The sequence below is a fragment of the Echinops telfairi genome, unplaced genomic scaffold (assembly GCF_000313985.2).
Source record: "Echinops telfairi isolate 266 unplaced genomic scaffold, ASM31398v2 ScPeMD7_7469;HRSCAF=8507_0, whole genome shotgun sequence".
NCBI classification, from domain to species: domain Eukaryota; kingdom Metazoa; phylum Chordata; class Mammalia; order Afrosoricida; family Tenrecidae; genus Echinops; species Echinops telfairi.
In genome coordinates, this window is record NW_022111372.1 from 86,307,678 (window position 1) to 86,329,442 (window position 21,765).

At 43.6% G+C, this 21,765-nt stretch overlaps 1 protein-coding gene across 4 annotated transcripts in view; it reads left to right on the forward strand.

Moving 5' to 3' along the window:
• Positions 1 to 21,765, forward strand: part of JAKMIP2 (janus kinase and microtubule interacting protein 2) — a 211,402-nt gene that overhangs the window by 136,254 nt on the left and 53,383 nt on the right. For all 4 annotated transcript variants that reach the window (XM_045284603.1, XM_004696707.2, XM_004696705.2 and 1 more), the window contains exons 3-5: positions 11,699 to 12,196; positions 15,947 to 16,156; positions 18,678 to 18,776. In XM_045284603.1, coding sequence (XP_045140538.1) covers positions 11,699 to 12,196; positions 15,947 to 16,156; positions 18,678 to 18,776 — 807 coding nt within the window. The remainder of the gene's footprint in view (positions 1 to 11,698; positions 12,197 to 15,946; positions 16,157 to 18,677; positions 18,777 to 21,765) is intronic.

A 21,765-nucleotide genomic window follows, 5' to 3' on the forward strand; every position in this document is an offset into this window, starting at 1 on the left:
TGCGTTTCTCCATATCTATGCCTCGCAGGCCCTTGCTGTGTGTGATAATAACCTTGGGGCACCTATTAAAAGTGGAGATCCCCAACCCATTGCCCTCTGTCTCTGTTTTGAAGTGTGTGTGTGTGTGTGTGTGTGTGTGTGTGTGTGTGTGTGTGTGTGTGTGGTGGTCCCAGCGGTTTCCAGCCTTCACGCTGGCACCCTACTCTGAGGAAGTTTTCTTCGGTTTTAGTTCCTTTGCTTTTTTCCCCTGAGGCATCAGAGCACATCAAGAGAGGCAGCTCCTCTCATTGTAGTAATGGCAGGATGACAGACTGACAGCATTCTAGAAAGAAGGGCTTCTGTCTGCAGACTAGTACCCAGAAATGGTTGCTGGTTGACAGCAAACAATTCTTGAGACGTCAAAGAAGCATCGGCCACATCACTGCCAATTGTCCACACTTTCAACCTTTCAAAGTGGCTAACTCTCCAGCTCGAACAAGGCCGTTTGGCACCAGTGTCTAACCAACAAGCCAACCACAGCTCCACTTCCTCCGAAGGGAGACCAGCCCCCACCTCTGGAATAGAGTCTGCCCCGCCCCCGCCCCTCTCTCCTAGGGCCTTGCTTTCTCCTCTCTGGCAGTCAGGTACCATCCCAGCGCAGGAGCCGAAGCAAGGCCTGACTGCCTGTCAGCAGCCTCCCCTGAAGAGCACAGGGAGTTTAGAGGACAAACAGGTCACACAGCAGTTTTATTATAAATAACTGATTGTGTTTGCACAGGGTCAGGCTTTAGGAAAGAGCATCTAAAGAATGCCAAGATGTGAATGCACATTCTCACGTTTGCTCAGGGGCCAGGATGATGAAACAACACTTCAGTCGCCGGGCAGTGGATTAGCTAAAGAATGGAACCCTTTGGGGCTTTGGGACATTTCTCGTTTTTCTTGCAAGACCACTCGTCTAGTTGACATTTACAGGGCCTCCTTGTGTACAGAGCAGAGCCATAGTGCTCTGAACTGATCATGTAAACAGCTGCAATCTGTGAAATGTTTACTGTCCGCCACCCACTTTAATACACCTGTTTCGTCCTGACATGATCTCCGCGCTTTCACTTAGCACCTGAGTGGCACTGAGCAGGTTAGGAGGCTCCTTGAAGTTTCCCTTTTTCTCATTTGTCAAACAGGCTGATAGACTTTACTTCAGAAGGGTGTGTGTGTGTGTGTGTGCGTGTGTGTTTCACAGGAGACACTGGTTTGTGTTAAGCATGCGCAAAGTTTAATGTGGTTGCGTTAATTCCTCCTTGACACTGCCCTCTGAAATCCGATTTTACAGATGAGGAAGCTGAGGCACGGTGGGGGTGGGGTAACTAACCCGGAGTCACCTGCTAGATGGAATGAATGGACTCTTGAGTTTCCCTCCCCTTTCGTAGACAACCTGTGCTTGTGAAAAATGGCTTTGTTTTTTAAGAATGATCACAGTCATTCTAACGCCTGAGACCCTCTTGTGTATCAGATTAGAATTGTCCCCCATAGGGTTTTCAGTTATAAATATTTACATTGTCTAGAGATAGGGGGAAGAGGTGGAATTCTGGGGAAAAAAACAAAACCTAGAAGCCTTGGTCAGAGAAAAGGGAAGACTATCAGAACTTGGTGTACCATCTTTTATTCCCCCACACGCACGCACGTGGCAAACAGAGAAGGAGGCATATGTACGCAGAGTGGGCAGAGGAGAACATTCCAAGACTTTCTCCCACCCCCTTCCCTCCCTGACATCGAGTTGATTCAGACTCAGAATGACCCTCTTGGACAGAGTGGAACTGCCCCTATGGGTCTCTGAGACGGTACCTTTTTATGTAGAAAGCCTCATCTTTCTCCCATGGAGCAGCTGGTTGTTTTGAACTGCTGGCCTTGTGATTAGCAGCCCAACCTATAACCCACTACACCACCACCACGGTCCTCCTGCTCCCATAGCTATCTGCATTTCCAGTGTGGGGAAATAAGACAACCCTGCTAGACCCAGTCCGCTTCTACAAATGCTCTCCAAGACTTGCCAGGGTCTTCTGGGAATGCAGCGGTGGATGCAGGTAAATGTGACCGGGTTCCAGTGGTCAGGGCTAGGGGATGAGATGATGGAAGTGAAAGCCTGTGCTAGGCAGCAAGGACCTGACCTGGAACAAGAGCCGCTGGGGTTTGCCTTTACGCTGTGTGTGCTTATTCTCTCTGGACTTGCATGTTCAATAAAAAGCAGATGGGCTGACTTAGAAGAGCTCCTTCTATATCTGGAGAGGATTAGAAAAGCCATTGACTTCTCCAGCTCTTCATCGAAGTCCTAACCAGGCTTGACCCCGCTTAGCTTCCCCAATCAGAGGAGGTCAGACATGTGCCGGGTGGTATGGCCAATGACTCTAGCGCTTCTTATATTGGGATGGTTATCAGACCCCTTCAATTCAGACCTCCTCTGACCACCTAGTGTAAGTAGCTCTGTGTGCGCCCTTCTATCTATCATATCACCCTTATCTTTTCGTCAAAGCACTTTGTACTCAGGCTGTTTTGTGGAGTTATTCAACCTTGTTAATTGCCTACCCCCCATGTGCTGATACACCGGTTTCCCCAGTCAGTGCTTAGAGTACTATGCATATTAGTAGGTACTCATTCATACTTCCGTGAATTGACAGGCTTCTATAAAAAACGCTCCTCAACAACCCTGTCGTGTAAGTACTATTATATTACTTATGGAGGTGGTAAAACCCAGGCTCAGGTAGAGATCCTCACCCAGATTTGCCTTATTGGAAAAGCACTTGCAGCCATTAAGCTGTGATATTTTCCTCTGATTGTCTCTTCTGTGGATAGTTGGCAAGGTCGCGATTCACTGCTAAACATGCAGGGATTGCTATGGGATAGACGACCCACCCAGTCCTTGAGAGCCTGTCCTGACCATGAAGCGTATGGGTGCCATGATCTATAGGAGTGGTATAGAGGCGTGTCAGGGGAGGGAGGGACAGGAGCACAGAGCAGGGTATTGAGGGCAGCGGCTACAAAGAGTAGGAGGAGATCGGCTCTAGTCTGAGAAGTCAGTCAAGGGCTTCCATATATGGAGCAGACCTTAAGACGGCAAACCAGTTTCAACCAGCCTGGGAAAAAGGCATGGGCTGGATTCTCTTTTTTTTGTTTTGTTTTGTTTTTTAATATTTTATTTTGGTTTTTTTTTAAACATTTTATTAGGGGCTCATACAACTGTTATCGCAATCCATACACACATCAATTGTGTAAAGCGCATTTGTACATCATTCTTAAAACATTTTCTCTCCACTGAAACCCCCGACATTAGGTCCTCATTTTTCCCCTCCCTCCCCGCTCCCCCCTCCCTCATGAGCCCTTGATAGTTTATAAATGGGTATTTTGTCATATCTTGCCCTGTCCGACGTCTCCCTTCACCCACTTTTCAGTTGTCTGTCCCCCAGGGAGGAGGTCACATATAGTTCCTTGTAATCGGTTCCCTCTTTCCTACCCATTCTCCCTTTACCCTCCCTGTTTCGCCTCTCACACCACTGGTCCTGTAGGGCTCATCCACCCTGGATTCCCTGGATTTTCAGTTCCTATCTGTACCAGTGTACATCCTCTGGTCTAGCCAGACTTGCAAGGTCAAATTCGAGTCATGGTAGTGGGAGCGGGGAGAAAACATTTAGGAACTAGAGGAAAGTTGTATTTCTCATCGTTGTTACATCGCACCCTGACTGGCTCGTCTCCTCCCCTAGACCCCTCTGCAAGGGGATCTCCAGTGGCCTACTAATGGTCTTTGGATCTCCACTCCGCACTCCCCCCATCATTCACTATGGTAAGATTTTTTGTTCCGATGATGCTTTATACCTGATCCCTTCGACACCTCGTGGTTGCATAGGCTGGTGTGCTTCTTCCATGTGGGCTTTGTTGCTTCTGAGCTTGATGGCCGCTTGATTACCTTCAAGCCTTTAAGACCCCAGACGCTATACTTTTTGATAGCCGGGCACCATCAGCTTTCTTCGCCACGTTTGCTTATGCACCCCTTTGTCTTCAGTGATCCGTTCGACACCTCGTGATCACACAGGTTGATATGTTGTTCCATGTGGGCTTTGTTGCTTCTGAGATGGGCTAGATTCTTATTCTGACTTTACTGGGGAAGAAATTGAGCTTCAAGTGGTTTAAGCCATTTGCTACCAGTGACACTACGAATAAAGGAGCCAAAATGGAAATGTTCGTGTTCTGTGAGATAGCAGTGATCGAGATAATGCCTGTTCATTATCGTACTGTGCTCTGTTGCTTCTCAGGAACCCTCAGAGAATCAGCAATCTTCTCAAGCCTCACATAACTGCTCCTGTACCCTCGAGGGGTCAGGCTGTCGTTTGGAATTGGATGTTTCTTGTTTTCTGCATTCAGAGTACTGTTTCCAGTAGACAGATGTACGCAGCTGAAGCTGGAAAACAAAAAATAAAATAAAATCCTTTGTAGTTCCCCAGGCTGTGTAAGACTTCGCATAAAAACAACCTTGAGAGAGTGACAGCCTCTCCCTCTTTCCCATTTCCCATTTGAGAGGGCTTTTGAGCACAAGAAATCCCTGCCATTTCCTGTAAGTTTACGACTCTGGGGACATCCAAGGAAGACAATCCTAGCCAGAGCTATGCCAGCAGGTCTTGCCTTGGTAACCTTCGGCCCTCTTCCTGTCTTTGACTGGGTTGCCCAGGTTTTGATCTAGGATATCTGAGATCCCATTGAAGCTCAAACACCATCTTTAGTTTGGCCCATTTTTGTACTGGTGTTTTCTAAGGCCAGAGACAAAGGTGATCTGCAGATCTCTGTGGGGTCGTTGGTAATTCCTTGCCTTCTGTCATAAGCATGAGCTTCCTGTAGTAGAATTTTAAATTTCTAAGTTTTTCCCTTTTGTGTAGATCTTTGAGGATAGAAGGAATTGGGGGACTTAGGGAGGTTTATAATTTGGAGACCTATTCAGTGCTCCCCTTTTCCCCTGCCCCACCCTCACCTTCTCTTTCTGCATACACACACGAAGTGTATACTTAAAAAAAAGGGAACAATCACTGCCATTGAGTTGATGGCAATGCATATCAATGCTATAGAAGAGGGTAGAACAGGTAGGTTTCAGGGACTGTAACTCTTTATAGGAGTAGAAATCCTTAGTTACATATATATATATAAAACTAAATATAACATATATATGTTATATTTATATATATTATATATATCACTAAATATAATATATATAATATAACTAAACACTTAACACATGTCTAGTATTGTTTGTAGTACATGCATATTATAATAATATATACTATATATACACTATTGTAGTACATACATATTATAATATATGCATGTACTACAATAGTGTATATATAGTATATATTATTGTAAAACATTGCACCATGGTGTTACCAGACCTAACTTCCAAAGACTGAGGGAAGAGGATTATCATCAACATCAACCCACAATTGATTCCTATGAGGTGAAAATGAAACATACCTGTTTTCTTCAACCCTTCGACCAGGTCTGACACTGGTCCTTCCTCCTTTGGCATTCTCTACTCTCTGCTTGAGTTTGATCATTTGCTATAATTTCCACACATCTCACAGTTGTTGGGTTTGATGGATGAAGTGACAGGTCACAAACCAGGGTTAAGGCAAACAGATACAACTCTGGATCTTCATTGCCTCTTGGCGCCTGAGCTAGATTCTGGCCTGTCTGGCAAGTGTCGCAAAGGTCTTTTGCTCCACCAATAAATGGCCGAAGGTACTTTTCTCCACCAATAACCCGTAACTCAAAAGGCATCCAGCTCTGTTTGCACGCATGCCTGTACATGTGTACGTGTGTGTGTTTGTGTGATAGTAAGCTTAGTTCTGTCAAGTGCGTGGAAGCACTCGACTCTATGAGCAAGCCTTCAGACCTAAGGCACTCAGCTCTCTTGTTCTGTGGCTCGGAATTTCCATGGTCGCCCCGTCCCTCCGTGGAGCAGGAAAGCGCTGCAGCTGGTCCTCTGGTGCTGCAGCTGTTGTTTCCCTGTTATGATTCCTGCCCTTTTTGCCGGCTCATGCCTTCTCTTGTGTTCAGCTCTCTCTATCTCCAGGGTTTAGGAAGTTCTCAGTGCAGGGACCCAGTTCAAAAGGACATTTTCTCCTTCTGTCTCTTCTTTATGATAAGAAGGTCCTCTCACTCTGGTCTGTGATCGACTCGCTTTTTTAACCTCGTGGGAAAACGAAGCTGACTAACCCCTCTCTTTAGGGTTACGTATTGGCCTGGACTACACGGCCAGGGATTTATACAATGTTGTATAGCTTGTTGCAGCACGCTGTCATTTCAAACCCCTTGGTGGGCCACGAGCACTTCAGTTTCATGTTGTTGTTAGCTGCCACCGAGTCGGCTCCAGCCCATAGCAACCCCATGCCCAACAGAACGAAACCCTGCATGGTCCTGCTGCATCCTCACAGTTGTTCTATGCCTGAGCCGCTGTGCCAGTCCAGCTCACCAGGGCCTGCCTCTTTTCTTTTCCCCTCCACTTCACCACACATAACGTCCTTCTCCGGGGACTAGTCTCTCCTGACAATGTGTCTAAAGTATGTAAGATCAGTCTTGCCATCCTGGCCTCTAAGAAGCACTCTGGCCTTACTTCTTCCACAAAGATCGGTTGGTCTTTTTAGCCTTCCATGCTACTTCCAATATTCGTTTCCAGCCCCAGAATTCAACTACATCTGTTCATCTGCAGTCTTCCTTATTCAGTGTTCAGCTTTAATATGCATACAAGGCAGTAGAGAATACAATGGAGAATACTGTGAGTCAGCCACATCGTAGTCCTCAAAGCAACATTTCTGCTCTTCAACACACTGAAGGGATCTTGTGCAGCAGATGTGTCCAATGCAACACATCTTTTGACCTCTTCACTGCTGCTTCCATGAGCCTTGATTATGGATATGACCGTGGCCTGTCTCTGGAGTGCACACGCTGCATGAGCAGCATTCTTTATTCTGCATGTATGCAGAAAGCATTCCTTAGTGTTCTCATCAGAAATTAGAATGATATGGAGACTACCTGAATCACAGAGAAATGTACTGATAGAAAATTGTAATGTAAAGTATTTAGAATTGCGTGTAGTTTATAGTAAGCTGTAGATGAGTGATAGCTATTAAATGATAGAGAAAATTACTTAGGGAAGAAAAGCCAATATTGATTGGTAGAAATGTTTTATGGAGAAAAAACTCAGCTCAATCACTTAATAGCTAGCATCCATTACAAAGCATTCTTATCTTCATATTTATCATTATTATTCAGAATAGGTTTTCAGTTTTTGTATGTTTATTCTGCAGATTTAAATGAAGATAAAATGGATTTCCCTACTGGCACATTCTATCCAGTAAATCATTTCAGAAAAGGATATTATTACAAAATTTGTTGATTCTTTTTTACCCCCTAAAAACTGCCAGCCACATCATTTATATCCCCTTTATAGTAAAATTATTTTCCCAAGCTTAAAAAAGTTATAATAAGAAATCCCTAAATCCAAATTAATAAAGGCAGTTTCCAGACAAGTAAATGCAACAAAAAAGACAAGTGTAATTCTGTCCCTTTGAATTTTATATGACATCTGTGGACTCTTGTAAGCGATGGGCAAGAAGGTCAGTGTTTATTTGTATTGGGTGCTACCTTTAGGCTTGAAGAAGAAGCCTTGATGGTGCTGTGGGTTAGACCTCAGACTGCGAACTGCAAGGTCAGCAATTCAAACCCACCAGCCGCTCCTTGGGAGAAGTATGAGACTGTCGGCTCCTACAAAGATTTGCAGTCTCAGAAAACCCATGTAGCTTTGTTCTAAGTCAGAGTCAACTCAGTGGCAGTGGGCTTTTCCATACATCTGTATCTTCCCCTTACCCCCCAAAGCATCTTCATTAGGATCCACAGGATCTCTATGAGTTGAAATTGACTTGATGGCAGTGGATTGGGTTCCCCTCCAATCTACACATGAGATTACACCACTGACATGTGGTTAGCAAGCCAATGCTTAACCCACTATACTACCAGGTATCCTGGATTTTTGAGCAGGCAGGTAAATAAGATCAGAACTGGGCTTTTAAAAAAAAATACTTTTACTGGGGGCTCTTACATCTCTTATCACAATCTATACATTCATCCAGTGTCAATCCATGCATTCATTGAGTGTCAAGCACATTTGCACATATGCCGCCCTCATCATTTTCAAAGCTTTCTCTTCCCACTTGAGGCCCTGATATCAGCTTCCCCCTTTTCCCCCTCCCTCCCCCATCCACCCTCCTTCACAAAGCCTGGATAAGTTATAGATTATTTTTTCTATATCTTACATCATCCTCCCTCACCCCTCACCCACTTTTCCGTTATTCATCCCCCTGGGAAGGGGTTCTAGAGTGATCCTTTTGATCGATTACCCCTTTCTCCCCCCACTCTTCCCCTAATCCCCCTGGTATCTCTACTATCCTTGTTGGTCTTGAGGGGTTTATCTATCCTGGATTCCCTGTGTTGCAGGCTCTTATCTGTAGCAGTGTGCATGCTGTGGTCTAATCCAATTTGTAAGGTAGAATTAAGGTCATAATAAGGGGAGGGGAGGAAACACCAAAGAACTAGAGGAAAGTTGTGTGTTTCATCGGTGCTATACTGCACCCTGACTGGCTCATCTCTTCCCTGTGACCCCTCTGTGAGGGGATGTCCAATTGTCTACAGATGAGCGTTGGGTGTGTCCATCCATGCCACCCCCCTATTCATCTTGGGTATGATTTTCAGAACTGGGCTTTTTAAGAGAGTATCTAAAATAGTGTGGTGAAAGCTGGGTACATTTTAAAGGACCCTTCGGGAACTTTAGTGTGACCCTGCCCAATAGAAATACAAAGGGGCTTCAAAAACATTATGGACAATTTATATTATCTTTTAATTCATTTTCCCATGAACTTTTTTTAAGGCCCATGGGATAATTCCAGCTACAACTATGAGCCATATATGTGGCCATAAGATTTCTGGTAACCCCAATTTAAAATAAGTCAGAAGAGATAGCATTAATGTTAACAATACAGTTTTCTTCATCTAATTAATCAAAAATATAATTTCAACATGTGATCATTATAAAGGAGCACAAGTAGATGAGCATCTCCTGACTGATAGTTGGTGGTTTAAGCCCACCTAGTGGCCCCACGGGAGACAGGCCTGGTAGTCTCTTCCTATAAGGATCACAGCCTAGATAACCTCGTGTCACAATTCTACGCTGTCACGTGGCATCCCAGAGTTGAAATCAAACCAGCAGCGCCCAATAGCAGCAATAAATATAAGAATCATTCTGGAGATATTTTATATGATTACTTTCATACTGAGTCTTCAAACTCGGCTATATAGCTTACTCTTACAGAATTCTGAATTTAGGCTTGCCACATTGCACAAACTCAGCGAGGCTAGTGGTCCCTACACTGGGCTGTACAGCCTTGGAGCCTGTGAGAGAATGGGCATCCAGGATGAGCTCTCAAGCCTGAGCAGGAGGTGAGAGCAAGGACAGGCTGCCTAGCTGGCATGTTTCCCCACGTGTGCACTGGCCTCTTTTAGAAAGCCATCATGGGAAGACTTGCTGTATTTTAACATAAAATATTCATAAAGGGTATGCAAGCTTAGAAAATAATGTTCCAGCGAAAGGTAAGTCGAACTGTTAAGGTAAGTAAAATCTCAGATGCTTTACATTATAATTAGGATGTTTGCTGGGCTATCAAAAGGCCCTCAACAGTTATTTTGTAAAACTTACTAATATTACAACGGGTACACAATTCAATATTTATTACCGCAGTTGCTTTCAATTGTTTTCTTTTTCAGTGTGTGTGTGTGTGTGTGTGTGTGTTTGAGAGAGAGAGAGAGAAGTGCAGGGCAGACAGAAAAAAACAACAAAAGACAGGCCCACAGTCTGCTGAGAAGAGCTCAGAGGCCAATGGAACAGGGCCACTAAGAGGTTTTTTCAGGCCACAAACGCAAGCTCCCACCCTAATCTCTTGACCCACAAGCACATAAAGGCAGTGCCATTGCTAATCTGTAAGGATTGCCTAGATTATCACTAGAAGTGAAAGGAAACACGATCTCAGAGATGTAAAAGGTTAGAAGGAGTGCTTTATAAATTGCTCAGAGTGTGAGTGGGGGGTGTGTGTGTGCAAAGATGAGGGACCTGGTTGCAAAGAGCCCACCGTGGAATGCAGAAATAGCAACAGTCCCTAAAGTCCTTTAGGAGCCCCTGGGTCACGCAGACAGATTAATGCATTCTGCTGCCAACTGAAGAGTGAGAGGTTGCAGTTCATCCAGAGACGGTTCCAGAAAACTCAGCCTATGTAACACACAGTTTTCCTCAGACACACATGGGGTTAGCATGAGTTGAAATCAACTTTGTGACAACTAATTTCAATCTCCTTTAATAGGAGAGGCCCCAGTGAACTGCGAACCAGGTTTAATTTGGGGCTTTGTACTGACATTTGAGGATGGAAGTCAGTTGCTCTTAGGTGAGGTTTAAGGCATATCAACCGTCTTCGTTCTTCACCCTCCTCTCTTGCAGCTTCACCTTCTCCAAAATCTATTGAGAACATAGGGAACGCTCTAGGGCACTCATTCATTAGTCTGAGTCATGCTATCAGGCTCTGATTTTTCCTGCTATGCCTCCACTTACCATTTGGGTCTAGGTAGGGATATGAGCTTTAAAAAGTCTTTCGGGCAATCCGCTCTGGACTCTTTGACAGCAAGGATCCCTGGTGGCAAAGACGGCCAGTCAAAACCAAACCCACACCCACTGCCGCCGAGTCAATTCGCTCTCATAACGACCCTCTGGGACAGAGTCGAACTAGCCCGTAAAGGTGACCAGACGTCCCGCTTTTAGCGGGACAGTCCCGATTTTCAACAATTTCCCCCGCGTCCCGCGGCATTTTAAAAAACTCCCGATTTTTGCAAAGAATGCACGACAAGCTAGGGTATACAGTTTTCGGCTGCCATGTGGCTATTTAGCCAGGGTATGAGTTTTATCAATGGTGTCCCGCTTTACCAATGTTAAAATCTGTAAATTCCCACCCCCCACCCCACCCCCAACCAAGGTTGTAAGTGGTTGTAGAAGCAGACTGGCACATCTTTCTAGGAGCTGCTGGCGTGCTCACCAACCTATTGGTTAGCCGCTGAGCACTGGACCGGCTGCCTGGCCCGGGCTCCTTCCCAGAAAAGCTGCAGCCTCCGAAAACCGTGTGGAGCAGCTCTCCTCTGTCCTATGGGGTCACTGGGAGTTGGAATCGACTGGAAAGGAGTTCAGTTTGATTTTATGCCCCCAAGCTGAAGCCATTCGAACAATGTTTCTTTGCTGCTCTCGTGAAATCGTGTTGAAATGCCCATTCTGACTCCCAGGCAGTTGGCCCAGGCTCCTTGCTGGCTGGTGCTCGGGCTCCCTCCCTGCAGACCACGCACCCAGGGTAAGAAGGCCCCAGGGTACCTAATGCTTGTCTGACCAAAGTAGTCTGTATGTCCTCCGACATTTCCTTCTGTTGCCACTGTGTGCGCTGCTTTAAGGCTATGGCGCCCTCCCTGCAGAGCACCCAGTAGCCAGCAGTTTGGTTTAAGAGATCACCGTTATCCCCAGCGTATCACAATGGCAAATCCTGCCCGGGAGCACACCTTCCTGTGAGCCTCATTTCCGTGTCTCCTTTCCCCTCGCTGCCTCTAGGTATCGAAACTTGAAAGAGAGAAGACTCAAGAAGCAAAGCGGATTCGCGAGCTGGAGCAGCGCAAGCACACGGTGCTGGTGACGGAACTCAAAGCCAAGCTGCACGAGGAGAAGATGAAGGAGCTGCAGGCCGTGCGGGAGACGCTCATCAAGCAGCACGAGCAGGAGATGTCCAGGACGGTGAAGGTCCGCGACGGCGAGATCCAGCGGCTCAAGTCGGCGCTGTGCGCGCTCCGGGATGGCAGCAGTGACAAAGTAAGGACCGCGCTCACCATTGAGGCCCGCGAGGAGGCCCGGAAACTCTTTGATGCCGAGCGCCTTAAGCTCTTGCAGGAAATTGCGGACCTAAAAACTGCCAAGAAGCAGGTGGACGAGGCACTGAGCAACATGATCCAAGCGGATAAAATCAAGGCAGGGGACCTTCGCAGCGAGCATCAGTCGCATCAGGAAGCCATCTCGAAGATCAAGTGGGAGTCGGAGCGGGATATTCGGAGACTGGTTAGTAAGCCCGCAACTGTGGGCCGAGCCACGCGCCCTGGGGATTGATTTCCTTACTCTGCGGGACTTGCTTAGCCAGCCTTCCAGCGTCAGGGCATTAAAATCGGTTTTCACCATTCTTCTAGTACTTTATCCGAAATCCAGTCAGGAAGGCACCTGAGCAGACAGGCAGGTAGATGGATGGACAGACGGTGCTGTCCAGAATGTGAAAGATTTTTGTCACAATTTCTCCCAAAAGTTGGGTGCTCCCACATCCGCTGGCCATAAGAGAGATGATTTGTTCAGTGATTCCTGTTCTCTGGGACTTCTATAAAAGATATTCCAAAATTATGAACACTTCCAAAGCATGTCTGTGGGGTCCCAGGTTTTTGTAGACTTACCTGAGTAAGGGATGTACCTTCTAAGACTTCCAAGATTTCTGAAAATGGCTACCGCCCGGAACATTTTAAGTGATTCATCAGTCTTAGAACCACATGTGGAAAAAGTAAATAAAATAAAAAGCAGCTCTACCAAGCCCCCAAGTAAGCTTCCAAACAAGAACCATTATTCTAAAATTGAGTAACCTTCCCAAGTAGCTTTTATTTCTATTAGCATTTCCAAAGAATGAATTCATTTTGAACATGTCTGATCAAAAGCCACATAGGCCCCAGCATGCTTAAGTCAGACAAATATAACCATTTTGTGAGAGCTATAGTATCCTACACTGACCTAATCCAATTATTATACAGATCATCTATATACAATGGTTGTGTATCTGTTATATAAGCTCAGAAGAAGTAACTCAAACCACCCTTCCCAACTTAGAATGTATACTGTGCTTCCCTAAGAACAATAGAAAAAAATCTGCTTTCCCACTTGTGTGTGCAGATTTTAAAAGTTACTTTCTAAGAACCTCAATGCGTTTTCTTGGATGTTATATCTGGAATTTAAATTTTAAGTAAAAAGTGATTACCAAGAATAAGAGGTGATTGCTACAGAAATGTTTAAGAGCTGAACTGCCCTTTTCTTTGTACTGAGGTCGATTGTGACTGGGGAATGTTACCTTGGATCCACTTTCTGACTTCTTCCTCGGCAGTTCATTTTACTGCACTTGTTGACAATAAAGGCCAAACCCAGGGCAGACATGTTGGTCTCTGCCCTGTATTTGGCTTCTGAAAGACAGGACGAAGAAGGAACCGGGACCTTGTACTCTGGAGTCAGAGGTATGTAACTGAAACGGGAGCTTTACCCAGTGTCCTCTTGTATGTTGGTGACTTCAATGTAAACATCTGTGAGTATACCTTCATTCTCGCTAGGCATCATTCCGTTGGCACATGGCTGATGCAGGCCTGAGATCCCTCTTAGGGAGCAGCGTCAGATATTATGCCGAGAAGACCGTGGGGCACGTGCTCAGAATGCAGATGCATTGTCTTCATCTTGCTCGGCCCTGACTCCCACCTCCAGCCACCCCTTTGCCACGGGAGGAGAGAGAACTGTGAGCCCTTCCAGTTAGAAAATGTCCCCTCTCATCTAAGAAGTATGACTTTGGTAGTTTTTCAGAATCCTGAGTTTGAATGACCTGTTCATTGCGACTATGCTACAAAGCTTCAACAACACTAATTACTGGGTATCCCACAGGGAACTCCTTTGGGAAATGCTAGAAATATATGGAGAATTTTTGATCCATAGTGGTTATTAGGGAGCTCAAAACTTAAGCTCTACAACTTATATATTTAATTCTGACCAATTGTTTTTTAACCTGTCACTCTCCTGCATTATCTGTAAGATCATAACAGAACTTTTTACTTAATAAGACTGTTTTTTAAAATGAGGTGGTTGTCATTTCCTGAGTATACCACTTTGAGTATAGTAGAAGGGGGGGGGGGCACTACAAATCACAGTTGTGATGACAATGATAAGGAAGATAATTATACGGGCAGCACTGGCATGATTTATCCAGCTAGGTAGAGTGCATCAGAAGCAGCACCTGGGGCTATATTCAACTGCCAATAACACAATACTACTTGGCAGTTCTCAAATGTGCTACTCAATTGAAAATAACAGTAGACTCAACTCTTCCATAGGGAGGTTGAGAATAAGGACAATGGCCTCCGCCGACCCCGACCCCTCACTGAAGTGCACAGGCAGTCTCTGTGTCCTCACCAAGTGTTCAGGGATATCATAAGACCAGGCACCAATAAGCCCAATGGCCTCTCAACACATAAGCCTAAAATATCATCATGCAAACTGGTGGCAATAGCTCACTATTATTTATGGTGTAAAGAACAGGTGGTCCCTGACTCAGGACTTGTCTGAATTAGAGTGAGCCATGGGTGTGTGCTTCTTATTGTTAGTAATGTGCACTAGTATGTGTTGGAGCATTACAGTTTGCTGGTGTGAGCATGATTATCGTGTCACTCACAGATGTTCAAAGGTCAGATTTACAAAATTACGAACAATAAAAGGTAATGATAATAAAAAAGAAGTATTCAACTTATGTCAGAACTGACATATGGCAGAATCCCGTCAGAACTTGCAAGCTCCCTGCATCAAAGATTAAATAGTGTAATTTCTACTCACTGATTCCCTGGCCTGAAAAGTATAACAAAGGAATATTTATAATGGGACCATTCCCCACATGTACGGAGATCTTGTTTACCAAAGGAGAACAAAACCCTTGTTTTTGCTAGGCATCTTCTGATCTTTATTTTTGTACATCCTCCCAGATTATAATGAAATGAAAAGAAACATTTAACTCAGTGGCTGTACTTTCTTCGAAATTTGTTTCAAATATTCACTTGGTTAATCTCTAGTCTATGGATGGCAAATAGGCTTTAGTCCAGTAGAACTCTGATCAGTTGATAGCACTTGTCGGAGCCCATGCCCAGGCCTAGCCGAAATGTACTCCACAGACGTGAGAGGGAAATTTAGTGGCAGCTTTGTTCCATCCATGTCTGAGGCCTCGTCATGATTTTCTCACAGCAATGGGGAATGGCTGCTCAGGACTGGCTACTCTGCTGTGTGTTCAGGCATGGAAAGAGCCATACAGCACAACCCACAGAAAGACCTTCCCCCAAATTCAGTGGCCTGATGCAAGCATATTGGCCTTGGGGGATGGCTAGACTCGTGCGAAGTCTGCAGCTTCCCCATTGCAAGTGACCCATTCATTCACAGCTGCAACTGCCCCTGGGACTCACGTCAAGTGCCATTTCCCCAAAGAGGAGGCAACACCAAAAGTTGTCATGGGAAACATTGCTGTGATAGATTTAGCATCTGCCTTTATTAACACTAGCAACCCATTTGAAATTAATCCAGAGTATTTCCAAAAGTACATTGCATCAAAACTTCTACCTAGGATAGAATGGAGACAGGAAAAAAAGGTGTCCTCTTTCACACATAGTTAGCCTAGGATAACCTCTCTTGGCACTGTGGGATAAAGGATAGGCTGCTAACCAAAAGGTTGGCGGTTCAAACCCACCAGCTGCTCCTCAGGAGAAAAGTGAGGTGGTGTTTTCCCGTGAAGACTTAGTCTTGAAAACCCTATATAGGGCCGCTGTGAATCCAAGCTAGCTCAGTGGCAGTGGGTTTTGGCATTTTGGTTTCACTCTTTATTATACAACGTTGCCTTTATGAAAGGAAAATACTTATCTTTTTCATGAATTTATTAAATATCAATCTGCACAAAGAAGTTAATTAAACTCATACCATTGTAGAAAATGTGTGGCTATACAGCATTATTAAATAAAATGCCCTGGGTCTCATTTAATTCAGATGGATGAAATCAAAGCCAAGGACAGGATCATCTTTTCCCTGGAAAAAGAACTGGAGACCCAGACAGGCTATGTACAGAAACTCCAACTGCAGAAAGAAGCTTTGGATGAACAACTCTTCCTGGTCAAGGAGGCTGAGTGTAACATGAGCAGTCCGAAACGCGAGATTCCAGGAAGAGCAGGAGATGGCTCCGAACACTGCAGCAGTCCTGTAAGTCCCTTCAAGTTGAAGTGCAGAAGTCAGGAGCCAGCTTTTATTTAGCCCCTAACTGTTACTTTTCACTTAAGCTCTTTTCTTGTTTACTACAAAGAAATCAATTCTCCCTCCCATGTAAAACCGCCTCCTATCTTGGGAACAGGGTTTTCTAAACTTGTGGACAACGAAGTGGTCTGCACTGCATTAGCAGAACACAAGAGAATTATAGATCGCTTCAACTCATCATAAAAATGTTTCTAACCAAGCAATACCCATCCAACCTTCAGGCTAGGGTAGCAATTTCATAAATCAGATGAAAACATGTTGCCTCTTGTCAAGACTGGTAAATGTCTCTTGTGTGAACAACTGGGTTCAAAATTGATAAAAATGGGTATCATCTAAAGAGGTCAATTTTTATCACTGATAACAGACTAAGCCTTTTATAATCATTGCTTGAAAACATCTAGTCTGATTGAACTGGCCACTTATATCCTTGGATCTTCATCATTTTATGAGAAAATAATTTCAGAAGTGTAGTGATATAAATGGGTGTGTTAACTTGGCTCTCCCTTGTTATTCCTTTAAAATCATTTAGCTGCTAACATGGTGAAAGTGTATTTAGGCACAGAGAACAGAGATGAGTTCTAAAGTATTGCTTAGAATCAAGTAATGAATAATTCATGGATGGGTATTCAGGATACATATATATATATATATATGTATGTGTGTATATATATATATATATATCTGTCTATATATCCCCCAGTAGAGATATATAGATAGAGATGATATAGATATCTATAGATATCCCAGCTATGTTTGGCAGACATATGGTGTGTTACTCTGGGTACTTAGGAGAAACAAATCCACAGCAACTCATGTATAAGAGAGAGTTTTATGTAAAGAAAATGTGCATCCCAAAAACATCCCAACCCAATGCTGCCCAAGCCCACAAGTCCAACATTAACCCATTAACCCAACACCAGTCCACAAAGTCCTCCACCTCACAAACAGAGGCAATGATGCCGACTGCAGGAGGAAAGCTGAGTCAGTGAATGAACAAGCATCTCAGCACTAGCAGGGGTCTCCACACGGCTGCTCCAGCACCCACGGCTGCATCGGGAAAGATCCATGTGGCTTCTCCTTGGGGATGTCTTGTAGGAGGTCAATCTTGCAAGCTGAAGCAGGGAACTGCTAAGGCAGCTGCACCCTGGTGCGACCATCACAAAGCAAGAGATCCAAGAACTAGAAAGGCAAGGCTCACCACCCATTTATCCCTCCGCCTTTCAATTAGCCCCACATGTGATTATCGGCCAGGTTGGCACAATTAACTAACTCATATGGGTTCATATTCTCTGTGACACACACACCTGCACTGTAACACACATATTGTCACAGAATAGGCTCTAGAGTCAGACTGTCCGGTTCAAATCCTGGACCTGCTATTTACTGTCATCTTAGAAAATCACTCTAATGTTAGTTTCCTTGCCTGTGAGATTCTGACTCAGGTACCCCAAGAGGCTGCTAACTGAGGTTGGTGACGGGGGTCTACCAAAAGGCACCTCAGAAGAAGAGTCTGGTGGTCAACTTCCAAAAACCAGCACAGTTCTTCTCGGATTTCCATTCTATGATGGAGCACAGTTCTATTCTGATGTACATGGGAACTACCATGAGTTAGAATCCACTTGTAGGAAACTATTGTTTTGGGTTGTTTTTTTTTAAGATTAGAAAGGGCAATATGTAAAAATTTAGCAAAGCCTCTAGGATATAGCATTTAATACATATTATGACTCTATGAATACTAACCATGAGGCCTTAAACCAATTTGTGACCTCCCTAAATGTTGTCTAGAGACATAGTGAGTGTGAAACTGTCCTGTCAACAGTACAGAAATATCAAAATGTAAAATGATCACAGAATCGCATGTGTACGGTAGTAATGGGTTTGAGCCTAGAATTAATCCATGGTTGCTGTACATTATACCTTGTACAAAATATGCCATCGAGGCTATCCTATAAATGACTGTCTTTTATTCACGAAGGCAATGGATGGACCTTTTCTGACTCGGATTTTTCTTCAGGAGTAAGAAAGATTCACAAAGCCCCTCCCCATCTTCCTACTTTATTCCCGGTCTGGCTAAGTGTAATAGCAGGACATCTGTCTGAGTGGTGGGAAGCCATGTGCAGCCGTTACACAATGGCTGCTCCTTGAGCCTCATGGAATGAAAACATGACCTTGGCTTCACAGGGCTCAGCTCTGACAAGCTGATACAACCTGTGCCACTCCCCCTGCCAGGAGCCTGGCTCCAGGAAGCACTTGCCACAGTACTATTTGCCACAGTAGTAGTTGCCACATTGAATTCATTTGTGATTTCAACCTGGCTTGGTCTAAAATCTAAGTGATGCATATGGAGAGTTGGAAGAAGACACATTTTTATTTTTCCTTGACAAGAGAATATTTTACTCTCACTTGATGGGCCAGCAAAACTTTCGGAGTAGGGTTTTTGAAGAAATAACCATTGAATTTGTATGTGTAGGATTTGCGAAGAAATCAAAAGAGAATAGCGGAGCTAAATGCCACGATCAGGAAATTAGAAGACAGGAATACCTTACTTGGAGATGAGCGGAATGAGCTGGTGAGTTATCAGAACTGTTACTTCTGCGTCTCACTGCATGCTTCAACATCGTTCTCGAAGCGCAGCATGGAGAGGGACCCACATAACGCACACGTACACTTAGTAAAGAGTCACCAAGTGACATAAACAGTCTCCACATGGCTGAAAACATGAACAAGTGCCAGCATCTCATAGCCGCTCCTTCTAGCAGCCCCTCCCAGTCACCATGCTTATTCCAATGGCAACCACTTTTTGGTCTTCGGTCACTCTAGAATTGTGTTGCTATTTTAAAAGCTTGATATAAATTAAATCATATAATCTTTACCCTTTTACATCTGGCTTCTTTTGCTCAATTTTGTGTGCTTGTTGACATTATTGCATGTCTTTTGGTGAAAAAAAAATGTCGATATCTGATGGGAATATGTAAAGAAGGTAAACTACTGCATTTTGCAGTAGTCATGTACCCAGTTTAAGTAGGTATTGCTAAACTAGTGGTTCTCAACCTGTGGGTCGTGACCCCTTTGGGGAGTTGAATGACCCTTTCACAGGGTCACCCGATCCATAGCAGTAGCAAAATGACACTTATGAAGTAGCAACGAAAATAATTTTATGGTTGGGGGGTCACCACAACATAAGGAATTGTACTAAAGGATCGCTGTATTAGGAAGGTTGAGAATCACTGTACTAAACAGTTGTGTCTTGCTTGTTTGTTTTTTATTCAAAATTGCTATAACAATTTATATTCTCATCAGTCACATAAGATAGTGCCATATCTTCCACATCTTTAACAACACTATGGGGGGGGGAGGGGTGTGTGAAATCTATTCTTATTGTAAGTTTAAATGGTATGTTTTTCAGTACTAATGAGGTGGGGTAACTTTCAAATATCTATTGTTTGGGGTATTCTCTTTGTGATTTGTCATTTCTTTGCCCCATTTTCTATTGTATTATCTTTCTTTATCCTCTTCCTGTTCAGTCTGTATGTGCTCTTGTGAATATTTAGCTTCGATATGCCTTACTCTGAGGCTTACTTTTTATATTTTTAATCATAGTTGCCATAAAGAAGTTACTTTCAGCCTTTTTCTCTAATGTGTGTATCCTAGCCCATAAATGTCCTTCTAAAACTGGTTTTGGTTAATCCCATAAATTTTAGTATGTCATATCTATGTTGCTGTTTAATTTAGATGTTTAATAATTTTACCTCATTTCTTCTTTAACTCATCTTTTTGTTATTGATTTCTACCTAATGCCACTACAGTCAGAAAATATATTTTGTCTTCCTTTAGTTCTTTAAAATTTGTTGTGATTTACATCTGACACATGCATGTGGTCCGGTTTCAGAATGACCTGGGTTCGCATGAAAAGGGAGAGATGTGCAATTACTGAGTGTAGTATAGGTCAAATCTGTTCATAGTCCTACTTCAAACCCTGCTGACACAGGACAAAGATGTGTCAGTCTGCTTCCATTTAGATTACTCCCTTGGGAGCCCTATGAGGCAGTTCTGTTCTGTCATGTGAAGTTACTGCAGGTTGGAACCAGCTTGACAGCAGAGGGTTTAGTTTGGTGCAGCTGACTAACTTGATCACACACACACACATACACACACACACACACACACATACACACACACACAAATAGCCTTACTGATATTTTTGTCTGTTTCTCTTCTTAGTTTTACCAAATTTATTCCCCAGACTTTGAAGTTATGTTATAAAATGCTTATACAATAAAATGTATATTTGTTTCAGATGTATGAACTGTCTAAGTTTGATGAGATATTTTTCTTACCTCTAGCCATCCTTCCTGACTTAAAGTTTGTCTTTGCTATTAGTTAAACTATATCAGATTTTTTGAAGGTATATCTTTTTAAGGATGAGTTTTCTGAGTATTGTGGGACAGGTCTTATTAGTATGTAGTAGGGTAGAATTATGAATATTTTCATGTCTTTGTCCATACCTTATTTTTCTATAAATAGCAAGATCAAGCAACTTTTAAACAATTGAAAATATATGATTAATATTCAGGAGAGAGACAAGTTGTAAACTAGTAAACGTAATAAAATGATTGTCTTGATTTTTACTTAATTTTAGTATTAATGCTGTAGGCACTAAAACTCTATAGTTGAAGATGTATTTTATACGAACTCAATCCTTTGGTAAAATCAGAGTTTTCCGATGAAGGTTGGGATGGACCTGGATGAGTACGTTCCTGAGTCACCGCGGGAACCTTTCAACGGCTCAGAGGGCGCTAAGCCCCTGCCCTAGTGCTTACCAGGATGGTAAACTCTCAAGCGCCTAAAGCTTTGTCATTGTTTTGCCAGTTTTTCTGATATAATATTTCCTTGATTTCCCCTTACCTCACCCAATATATTCTCACATTGGGAATTATCCCTGTGAAAATTATGAACTTATCAAAAGATTTTAAAATTGCATTTTGTGTAAGGTGGTCATTAACGGCATCATTTAGATGAGAGCATTTTGGAATGAGCGTGTAGGTACTATTTAGAGTTACCGTAAGAGCGCCATAGCATTAGACAAGTGGTTCTCAAGCTGAGAGTAATTTCGGCTATGTCTGAGAACACATTTGGTTGTCACATTGCGGCAATTGTCACTTTCATATTGTGGGTGGAGGCTAGGGATCCGGCTACACATTCTATAATGCACAGTTCCTACAACAAATAGCATCCAACCTGAAATGTCTATAGTGCTGAGGTTGAAGGCCTTTACCTTAGACGAAGATGTTGAATTCACAGCCATCGAAACAATTCCAACTCATCGTGACCCTTTAGGGCAGAGTAGAAAACCTTTGGATTTTCAAGACTTTAAATCTTTCCAGGAATAGACAGCTTCATCTTCCTCTCACAGATCAGCTGGTGGATTCAAACTACTGACCTTGTGGTTACAACTCACTGAATTATCCACTATGTTACCAGGGCTCATTTTACTCTTGATTATAGGTAGATAATATGAAGCCATGGATGGTACAAACCATTACCTGCTCACGGTTGGT